This window comes from Rhododendron vialii, chromosome 10a (assembly GCF_030253575.1).
Source record: "Rhododendron vialii isolate Sample 1 chromosome 10a, ASM3025357v1".
Taxonomy (NCBI): domain Eukaryota; kingdom Viridiplantae; phylum Streptophyta; class Magnoliopsida; order Ericales; family Ericaceae; genus Rhododendron; species Rhododendron vialii.
In genome coordinates, this window is record NC_080566.1 from 27,598,616 (window position 1) to 27,609,535 (window position 10,920).

The 10,920-nt window shown below is 38.9% G+C and overlaps 1 protein-coding gene across 1 annotated transcript; it reads left to right on the plus strand.

Annotated features, from left to right (window-relative positions):
* Positions 1 to 2,668: 2,668 nt before the first annotated feature.
* LOC131303075 (uncharacterized) lies at positions 2,669 to 3,355 on the plus strand. The gene is made up of 2 exons (XM_058329864.1): positions 2,669 to 2,787; positions 2,977 to 3,355. Exons 1-2 carry the CDS (start codon positions 2,669 to 2,671, stop codon positions 3,353 to 3,355), a joined length of 498 nt encoding a protein of 165 aa, XP_058185847.1.
* Positions 3,356 to 10,920: the final 7,565 nt, after the last annotated feature.

A 10,920-nucleotide genomic window follows, 5' to 3' on the forward strand; every position in this document is an offset into this window, starting at 1 on the left:
GGCCCCGGAGACTTCGGTTGTGAGGGTTACATTACTCTTGTTTAACTCTTTTGCTAAAGTATTATTTGATTTTCGAGCATCGCATTCATTCATTGCTGCATCTTTTGCTTATGCTTTGGAATTGAAAATTGAGAGTATTAGCCCTCCTTTGTTCGTTGAGACACCTATGGGAGGTAGGTCACCATTAGATCGTATTTGCCGGGATTGTGAGCTTATCATTCGAGATCATCGTTTTACTTTTGACTTCATTGTGTTGAATATGCCAGGTCGATCTTATTTTGGGAATGGATTGGTTGTCTACGTTTCACGCCACCATAGATTACTTCAAGCGCCGAGTCCGCATTTGTCCGCCTGGGGGTGCTTCGTTTAGAGTTCCTTAGGGAGCGTCGGGAACCAATAGAGTCGTTCTTATGTGGGTCTCTGGAGCAAGAGTTAATGTATGCTTTATTAGCGAGTTTGGCCTTAGATGAGGACGTATCCGCGCGTGGGGAGTTACCGCTTGTTGTTTGCGATTTTTCCAGACGTGTTTCCGAAGGAGTTACTCGGTTTACCACCTGAGAGAGAAATTGAATTTTCTATTGATTTGCTTCCTAGCACCACTCATATTTTCATACCCCCTTATCACTTCGCGCCCGCCAAGTTAAGAGAATTGAAGACTCAGTTGCAAAAGTTGAAGGATTTGGGGTTTATCAGTCCAAGTACGTCACCGTGGGGAGCACCGGCCTTGTTTGCTCAAAAGAAAGATGGGTCGCTTCGTCTATCTATTGGTTACTATAAATTGAACCGTGTCACCATTAAAAATAAGTACCCAATGCCTAGGATAGATGACCTGTTTGACCAACTTCGAGGTGCGACTTATTTTCCTAAGATTGACTTGAGGTTTGGTTACCATAAGTTGAGAGTTCGGAGGGAAGACATTCCTAAAACCGCTTTTCATACTCTTTACGGCCATTACGAATTTTTCGTTATGCCCTTTGAATTGACGAATGCACCGGCGACCTTCATGGATTTGATGAACCGTATCTTTTGTGCCTATGTTGATCATTTCGTGGTTGTATTCGTGGATGATATCCTTATCTACTCGCCTTTAGAGGAGGAGCATCAATCTTACCTTTCTATTGTTCTTGAACTCTTGAGAGAACACCGATTGTATTCTAAGCTTAGCAAATGCGAGTTTTGGTTATCCGAAGTTAAGTTTTTGGGTCACGTTGTGTCCAAAGATGGGGTATCCGTTGATCCGGGAAAGATAGAGTCCGTGATGAATTGGTAGTGACCGAAGAATGTATTCGAGATTCGTAGTTTATTGGGCATGGCCGGGTAATACTATCATTTTGTCCTTGATTTCTCCCGCCTAGCGGCTCCGATGACTAAATTGACTCGTTAGGGATCTCGCTTTGTTTGGAGTGACGTGTGTAAGAAGGCCTTTAAGGAATTGAAGAGAAGGTTGACTATTGCACCAATTTTGGTTGTGCCCAAACGAGGAGTTGGTTATTCTGTGTATTGTGGCGCTTAGAAAGAGGGATTGGGGTGTGTGTTGATGCAATTAGGGTGAGTGGTGGCGTATGGATCATGGCAATTGAAAACTCACGAGCGGAACTACCCTATTCATGACTTGGAACTTACAGCCGTCGTCTTTGCTTTGAAGAGTTGGTGTCATTATCTTTACGGTTAGAGATTCAAAGTCTTTTCCGATCACAAGAGTCTAAAGTACTTGTTTTCACAAAAGGAACTCAATCTACGTCAACGCCGTTGGATAGAGCATTTAGAGGACTATGATTTTGAGTTGCAATATCACCTGGGAAAGGCGAACGTGGTAGCAGACGCATTGATTAGAAAATCGACACAGCTTGCAAGTTTAGCAATCCACGAGTGGAAAATGATGAATGACTTAAGCTCGTACGCTTTGCATTTTGAGGAGGTTCGAGATGGAGTCACTTTGTGTAACTTGATCGTTCAATCAACTTTGTCAACTTGAGTGATTGAGGCCCAACAACAAGATGAAAAAACGGGGGAATTTCGCACCAAGTTTCTTAGCGGAAATGCTCAAGAGGGGTGGATGATTTATGTCGATCAAGGTTTGCGATACCAAGAAAAATTGTTCGTACCTGTCTCATGTCGGGAGGAAATATTGAGAGAATTTCACCATTCACCGCTAGTCGTGCATCTGGGAGGAACGAAAATGTATCATGACCTGCGTAGACAGTTTTGGTGGCTAGAAATGAAGAAAGATGTCGTCGTCTTCGTGTCCAAATGCCTTACATGACAACAAGTCAAAGCCGAGCATCAACAACCTACGAGGGAGTTAGAACCTTTACCAGTGGCCGAATGGAAGTGGGAGAACGTGACGATGGATTTCGTTAGCAGTTTACCGAGATCGCCAAGGGGACACGATGCTATTTGGGTGATAGTCGACTGACTGACCAAGTCAGCACATTTCTTACCTATTTAGGTTACGGATTCGGTTGATACGCTTAGTCGATTGTACATTCGCGAGATTATCCGTCTTCATGGAATTCTCGTTTCTATTGTGTCGGATCGAGATCCAAGGTTTACTGCGCGCTTTTGGCAAAGCTTGCAGGCCGCTCTTGGCACCAACCTCTTGTTTAGCACCGTGTATCATCCTCAAACAGATGGGCAATCTTAGAGAACGATCCAAATTCTAGAAGCTATGCTTCGGGCTTGTGTTATGGATTTTTGGGTTAATTGGGAGGATCACCTACTATTGGTCGAATTTGCGTACAACAATAGCTACCAATCTAGTATTGGGATGGCATCGTATGAAGCTTTGTATGAGAGACTGTGTTGATCACCCGTTTGTTGGACCGAGTTGGGTGAGACTACATTGGTTGGGCCGAAATTGATCCAAGAAACTTTCGAGAGCATGAGAGTGATTCATCAACGTCTTCTTAAGGCACAAAGAAGAACCACCGAGCAAGTTAAACTAATTCGTCAACGGTTGTTAACCGCGTAAAGTAGGCAAAAGAGTTATGCCGATCTTCGTCGCCGACCATTATCATTTAAAGTGGGAGATCATGTGTTTCTTAAGGTGTCGCCGCGTCCGGGACTATCTCGTTTTGGACAAAGGGGCAAACTTTCACTGCATTTTATCAAGCTATTTGACATTATCAAGAAGATTGGAGAAGTCGCGTATCGATTGGCCTTACCCCCGAGATTATCGGGCGTTCATGATGTGTTCCATGTATCGATGTTGCAGAAGTACGAACCGGATCCGTCACCCATTTTAGAGTGGTTCGAACTTGAGTTGGAAGCCGACGCATCCTATAGAGAGGAGCCGATACGTATCCTAGATTCGCGTGAGCAAGTTCTGAGGGGTAAAACCATTTCGTTAGTGTGAGTCCTATGGAGTAATCTTGGGAAGGAGGAGTTGACGTGGGAAATGGAAGATAAAGTAAGAGAGAAGTACCCGCACTTGTTTCCGAATTAATCAATGTGAGTTTCAAATTGCAACCTTATGATTGTTAATTCATGGTTTATTTGGTGACTAATTGGATTGGGGATTGAAGTGAATGAATTGAGAACTTGAGGGAGTGTTATCTCCTTGTATCTCTCGCTCCCTCATGTTTTCTCTCTTTCCCTCTACCGACCTCTCTTTCTCTCTTGCTTCCTCACTCAAAACTCCATTCAATCTCTTAAAACCCTCCAAGACTAACCTCCCTTCAGCCTTCCGATCATGTCTTTAAGATTTAAATTCCTTAGGTTAAGCTTGAATCGAAGTTTTGAAGTTCAAGGAAGTTAGGGCTTGCTCCAATCGCATAGATCTTAGTTATCGTCGTGAGGTAGGGATTTCTTTACCTCTTTTATGTGTTTATATGTTGTTTTGGTGCAAGAATTGAGCTTTGATCGTCTCCCTTTGTTCATTCTGAAAGCTGTCAAAACCGGCAAAAATCGCCCAGAATTGCGTATGGATCGATCTCCCTTTTCTTCTCTGGACCAGCAAGCCCAGAGATCGATCCCTGGTGATGGGGGGATCGATCCCCCCTCTCCTCTAGATAGCAATTTCGCTGTTTTGCATTGTTTCGACCATTTCGACCCTCGATCACTTCTAAACTCTTTTGGACACTTCCAAACCTATTCTTTGCATGTTCAATTGACTTCCTATGAATAATTGATGTTGTCCTTGATCCGTTGGCCTCCCGTTAGTAAGGAATGAATAATAGTTTACTAGGTTAAAATGTTAATAAGATGCAACTTGTGATTGATTGATTATTTATGAACGTTTGTGGCATATTTGTGATATAGTTGGCATGTCGTAACATATTTCATGTATGGATGTGGTCTTAGGAAAGTCTTAACTTGTATATCGAGTGAGGAAATAGTTATTTGTGTCGGAGGTTGATTTAGGAAGTCTCGTAACGTAAGGGGTGGTAATACGAAGACTTAGATGGTCTCGTAATGCAAGAGGTGGTAATACGGTGGCCCTAGATGTTGGTGTATACTGTAACACTAGAGGTGGTAATACGGTGACTCTCGTGGTGTTATACGGTAACGCAAGAGATGGAAATATCGATGGTGGGGATTAGCGATAGTAAGTCGTGTTGAGGTTACTAGAGTTATCAACATCATGTGAACGCATATGGTCATATTGGCATGTCTTGGAATGATCATATTGAGCGTTGACATACTATTGAATTAATTGTTTTCCATCGATTGAGTTGTATCTATTGTCTTCATCTCACTTGCACTTACCATCGTATTTATACATAGAATTGGTAAAGATTTTCCTACTAGGCTAGTGTAATTCAACCTAATCTTTCTTTTCAGGTCAAAATGCTAGACAATAGCTCGCATGGAATGTGTGGTTGGGAATGAAAGACTTTTTGGAAGCTAACCTCATGTAGTTACTTAAGCATCTTTGTATTAACTTTATTTTGATAGAGATGTATTTGTAACTTATCATTTCAATCCTTTTGACTAATCGTTTGTAATACTTCGAATATGATCGTATTGGTATTTAAGCTGATTTAGGCCGTGGTGCCAAAGTTGTATTTACCTAAACATGGGGACTTGTTTGTAAATTAAACAGGTGGGAAACTCTTTCGGGTACTACATACAATATGTGAGGATCTTTTATTGAAATGTATTATTTATTTATATTGAAAATTGAAGGCGTGACATCCTATGTAGCAGCGAATAATAAAAGTTAATATGGGTCAAGTGGGAGAATGTAAGAAATTAATGGCCCTCATTAATACAACGGCTTAGTTTTCATCTCTCGCTTTTAATGTAACGCGTAATAACTTCCTAACTCTTTCACATTAACGCTCTTTCATTAATGGTGGTAGATGAAACTTTGGTTTAAGAAGAGGATTCAGTCCTCTCTCAGACTATGAAGTTTGTTCAGCCATAGCCATCAATTAAGCTAGGCATTTAATAGATTAAAGTCTTGAGAGAGAAATTGTTCCTCACAAGAGCTTCTGCTCTTTCAAGCGATCTCACAGTTTCTCTGCAATTGATCTAGGCACGAATCTTATATGTGTATGTTTTCCACAGTAGACCCAATAAACACATATCTGCGAATGAAAATAAAAGTGCTAAATAATTAACTTAACCAAAACAAAAACAAGTTCAACAATTGGTTTTCGGGCATAAAACTAACACACCCATTGCCTATCCAAAACATATCCCCTTCCCACTTTACCATAATACCTTCGGGCCCACGTTTTTCCTTCCCTAGCTTCATCCTTCTTTACGCTGTACATATTCCATTTGAGAGAGAGAGAGAGAGAGAGAGAGAGAGAGAGAGAGAGAGAAGCGTTGAAGGTGCAGACAAAGATGAAGACGATACAGAGAGATTTTCATCACGTGTGATCGTCTACAGTGACTCTCCGGTAAGATAATTGTAAGGGCCTTTTTGCTTTAGGTCCTTCACTTTTTGTTTGAGGATAACCTTTGAATTTCAACTAGAAGAGAATGAGAATGTGCCTCCTTTAGTCCCAACACCCTGCGCAAGAATCAACTCGTCAATGACACCCTGATCCGATTGATTGACCGGACATGTCCTCCGACGATCAAGTCATCCATTTTGATATCAATCAACCCCAAAAGTACATATCATTGCTCTCACCATTAACATTTTTTCCCTCTTGTTGTATGTTTTTGACGCAGCGTACTAGTCCAAACAAGATAAACAACTCATCGCTACAAGCAAATCTTCCGCACAAGAAAGAAAGAGAGAATCTCTGCAATATTATTGATAAAAGCTTAATAATTGAATAATTTACACCCCTATTTATTCTAATATGAGTCCTAACAACAAGGTAACTACTTAGAGCAGAGACCAAGCAAAATAATTACTTGGAAACCAAGACCATAATAAAAAGGAAAATAAAATCTCCAAGGAAAAAATATCTCCAATGGAATAATAAATCCTACAAAAACTAGGAATTAGAAAAATAAGACACGTGCAAAACAGGCAGTACAAATATAATTTCATAATAATATTGTTCCTAAATAAAGGTTTCCAAAATATAAAAAATCCTACGATTTTGTCCTACATCAGTCTCATTTTCTTTAAAAGAACTCGATCTCGAGTTCTCGTTGTTCGAAAAAACTTCACACATTGGCACTTGTCTGCATCAATTTTATACTTTAAATTAATTTTCTCAAACACGAACTTCAACAATGTGCTCCACTCTGCTTGACTTTCAAAATATTCATATCCCATCTTCCAATAGGTTGTAAGTTGACAACAACAGCATCGACAAACATGGAATATTTCAACTTCTTACTTCTCCAAAAAATTGTCAAAGAAATATTTTCATGCAATAATCTTTTCTCTTCATGCTTCACCTTGTTGACAAGATTCACTAGATGAACATTGGAAATCCATTCAAACTGTTCCACTCCAAGAAAATCGACAAAAGCAACTTTAGCCCTATCAAAGATGTAATTATGTTGTGAATCCATCGTTTGGATATACGATTCAAATTGATTGTTCGACAATCCTTTTGAATGTATTTCATTCGACACCCCTGTATTGATGGCGAGACCCTCCTCCTCAACACAAATATTAGTATAAACTATCTCCAATAGACAACTGTTTCGGTCCTCAACAACTTGATCACCAACATCGATATCAATTTTATATTTCTCACTAACATCAGTGTTACTTTTCTTATTATCAACTTCCACTATGACATCTTTAACATCTTTATCAGTATCACATTCAACTCGATCTCCTTCTTCTTCTGCGACCTCATATCCATCATAATAATTGTGAAATGATTGACTGGAACTTGAAGGAACTTGATTCTTTTTTTGACCTCCGATGCTTAACTGAGTCAAACTCATTGGCATGTTTCTTGAATAATTTGTATAGCAGTAACATGGCTATATTGCAAATCAAAATTATCTCGAAACATTTATTTTGACTCAAGTTTTCTTGATACAACTCCTGTCCACGATTTGTTTGAAGAAATCTATCACTCATCAATTGTCTCATCCTGGGCCATGTCCTAATGGGTTGTTTATATTGTCGCAATCTGTTGGACTGCAATCATTCCCACCACGTAGAAACATAGCCATATAATTTATGAGCTGCATATTTGACCTCTTTCTCTTATGGAATATCTGTGTAAAACTCAAAGAATTTATCTACTTTACGAAACCAATAAATAAAATTCTCAAGATGGCAATACCCATGAAAAGTAGGAATTATTGGTTCTACCTGAAAAGTTAAAAAGTCGTCATCTGTATGATAAAATCCGATCCTCCAAACCTTGAATGTCGCTTCTTCGACTGATATCCATAATAATCCTCAGGTAGCTCGTCTTCAGATTCATCCTTACTATCAAGTTGGTAATTAGAATATCCTTCAGAGACGTTCTGGTTAATAGGTTGGTCGTGGGAAAATCCCTCAACGCGGTTCCTATCAACTTTATATTTAACAGATTGACCATGGACAAATCCCTTGGTGCGAGTTTTGTTAAATCCTTCCCCACGATCAACGTCAATGGGTGTGTCTTCAACCGTGTATGGTGCCATCGAACCAGGCAAAGCCGTGCTTTGATACCACTTGACGGAACGGAATTCACGAGAGACTAGTTAGCGTATTAGTCCAAACGAGATAAACAACTCGTTGCAACGAGCAAATCTTGCGCACAAGAAAGAAAGAGAGAATCTATGCAATATTATTGATAAAAGCTTTATAATTGAACAACTTACACCCCTATTTATACTAATAGGAGTTCTAACAATAAGGTAAGTACTTACAATAGAGACCAAGCAAAACAATTACTTGAAAACCAAGACCATAATAAAAAGAAAAATAAAATCTCCAAGGAAAAAGCGCACATCTCCAAGGGAATAATAAATCCTACAAAAACTAGAAATTACAAAAATAAGACACGTGCAAAACAAATATAATTTCATAATGATATTGTTCCTAAATAAAGGTTTTCAAAATATAAAAAATCCTACGATCTTGTTCTACATCAATTTCTTCTTTCTTTGCCTTTTTGTGTTTTTTTTTTAATTGTCCATCGTCTTTTTGAATTTCTTGCTTCTTATTTGTAGTTAGCTTTCCTGCCGAGCTTCTTGAGTGCGAGATAGGCGGCGCCGTTTGTCAACATCTTTATTCGGCCGTCACCTCACTCAGGCGGAAATTGTCGGGGCCGTTTCGAACGGTCTTATACACAGATATATACTACAGTAACTTATTTCCTAGGGAGGGATCCTGATGAGTGTTTTCCTCACCATCTGTCAAAACCACATGGGGTCAAGTGTAGTTTGTACAATTAGTGGGAGCAACATTGTAACGACAGGGATCATCAAGACAATTAAAACTAGAGGAACAAAAGAGTGACACAAAGACCAAACTATAGGAATCGTTTGAGTAAATTACCCTTCTTAATTCAGTATTAGACTACGAATTGATCACTTAAATCGTATAATCAAAATAGACTAATTTAACTTTTTCTGTTATTCTGAGAGTAGTTTTTAATAGTTAGTAAATATTTAGATGTGGGTAAAAACGTTTAGATTTCGAATTTTCCCCAATGAAATGAATCAGCAATTGAAAAAAAATCAAATTGAACTTGAGAAATTTTCTTAAATACAAAATAATTCAACTCATGGATGTTTTAAAGTAATTTATATTTATTGGTTTAATTTTTAATATATAGACAGTTTTATACTTTGAAGATTAGTACTGATCTTTTAGAAAAATCTATATATTTCCTATTCAATATTTACAATTCAGCATAATGTACGTACTTTTCCTTGGGCAATGATAATTGAAAAGTAGAATTTGACAAATTAAATAAGGCATGTGATTTTGGCACTCCAATTTTTTATGATGGCACTCTAATACTTATTTTTTAGTGTAAAAATTATACATAGCAAGCATACTAAAAGACAAATTTTGGAGTGCCATCATAAAAAATTGGAGTGCCAAAATCATTTTCCATTAAATAATCATTGTTACTCGCTAATTACTAGAAAAGGCGACAAAATGTGTTTTTCCGCCGGTAGAATACACGAGGAAAATACTTTCCTTCGTTAATCATTTTCTTTCGTTGAATGGTATCATTTTAAATAGGCGTGTGAATGAAAACGGGTCATACTACTTGGGCAGAAGAAAACAGCCTTATTCTTAGACTAAATGGATGTGTGATATAAAATTTTGCAATCCTACATATTTCTACTCTTCGCAAGTCGTAAATATTTTTGAAATGAGTATTCTATTCCATGGTCAAACATTCTTCGTATTCATTTGTCACACCAGCTTTTCCTTATGCAACTTTTTTGCAGTTCAAAAAAAAAAAGAAAAAGGCTTTTCAGTTTCTTTTCAGGAAACAACGTGCATAGACATATCGGCTCCTCGATGCACGTTTTGTGCTATGTGAGCTTGCATAATTGTCTTAGGGTTTGTAAGTGTTATATCTATACACATAAACACTTTGGGGTTATGTTCATTACCTTTCGCTTGCGTTTACTTTGGGTATGTCATTTAAAACAAACAATGTTAAGAATCCCTAAACTCGATTTATGAATAGGCCTTCGGCAGGTTAATATTCGCTTGGCCGGTCATGACTTTCAAGATCGGTTTTGGATTGTGACGTGATCTTCGCCTGGCATCCTGTTGTTGCCCTAGCCACAACGGCCAGAGACACCTGGGTTATAAGGTGTGGCCAAGTTCAGACAAGCAAAAACGACAGGCATCCCAGCAGGGGATACAAGGACTCTGGTTTAGTGTGTGGAAGATTCACACATTGAGTGGCGGGGGTGATTGTTGACTTGGTACGTCCTATACCCCCATCACCTTCAGCGCCACCCCACGCATTGTCTAAAGCATTGAATGGTTTTGGATGTTTTATCCGGCCCCTTTAACCCATATATGTACGTATATGAATGAGTCAGGAAGTGTAGCGAGATAGAGAAAGAGTGAAAGACTGAAAGAGTGAATCGCGTGTTAGAGAGTAAGAGGGTGTGTCTGGAACTCCATTGTTTTCTTTTTTTGCCACCTCACCCCACGCGTAACCATGTGAAACGGTGGTGGAAGGGGTTATAGGGATTAGTACAAAGTGCATGCAAATGTTTGGGTTGTGAGATCCCCGATCCCCAACAAGTTTGAGCTCGTGTTTGCTCTTTAAAAGCTTGTTCAAATTAAATCCGTTTATTGGATAAACAAACAAAGCATGAACAATTTGTTGAAGTTTGTTAAACTTACAAATGAAGCTCGAACAAGGTATTACTTGGCTCGTTCAGCATATGATATATTAAATCAAACTACTCGAAATGGATTTGTGTTCGGCTCAGATAAGACTTGTTTGTAATCGGCTAGTTTTGTAAACAAGTACTTAAACTTGTTAAGTTTTTCGAGCAATGCTTGGACAACCTCATGCTTGGTTTGTTCAGCTCATTTATCATCCGTAGTTTTAGCGCTGTGCATTTGGGCGT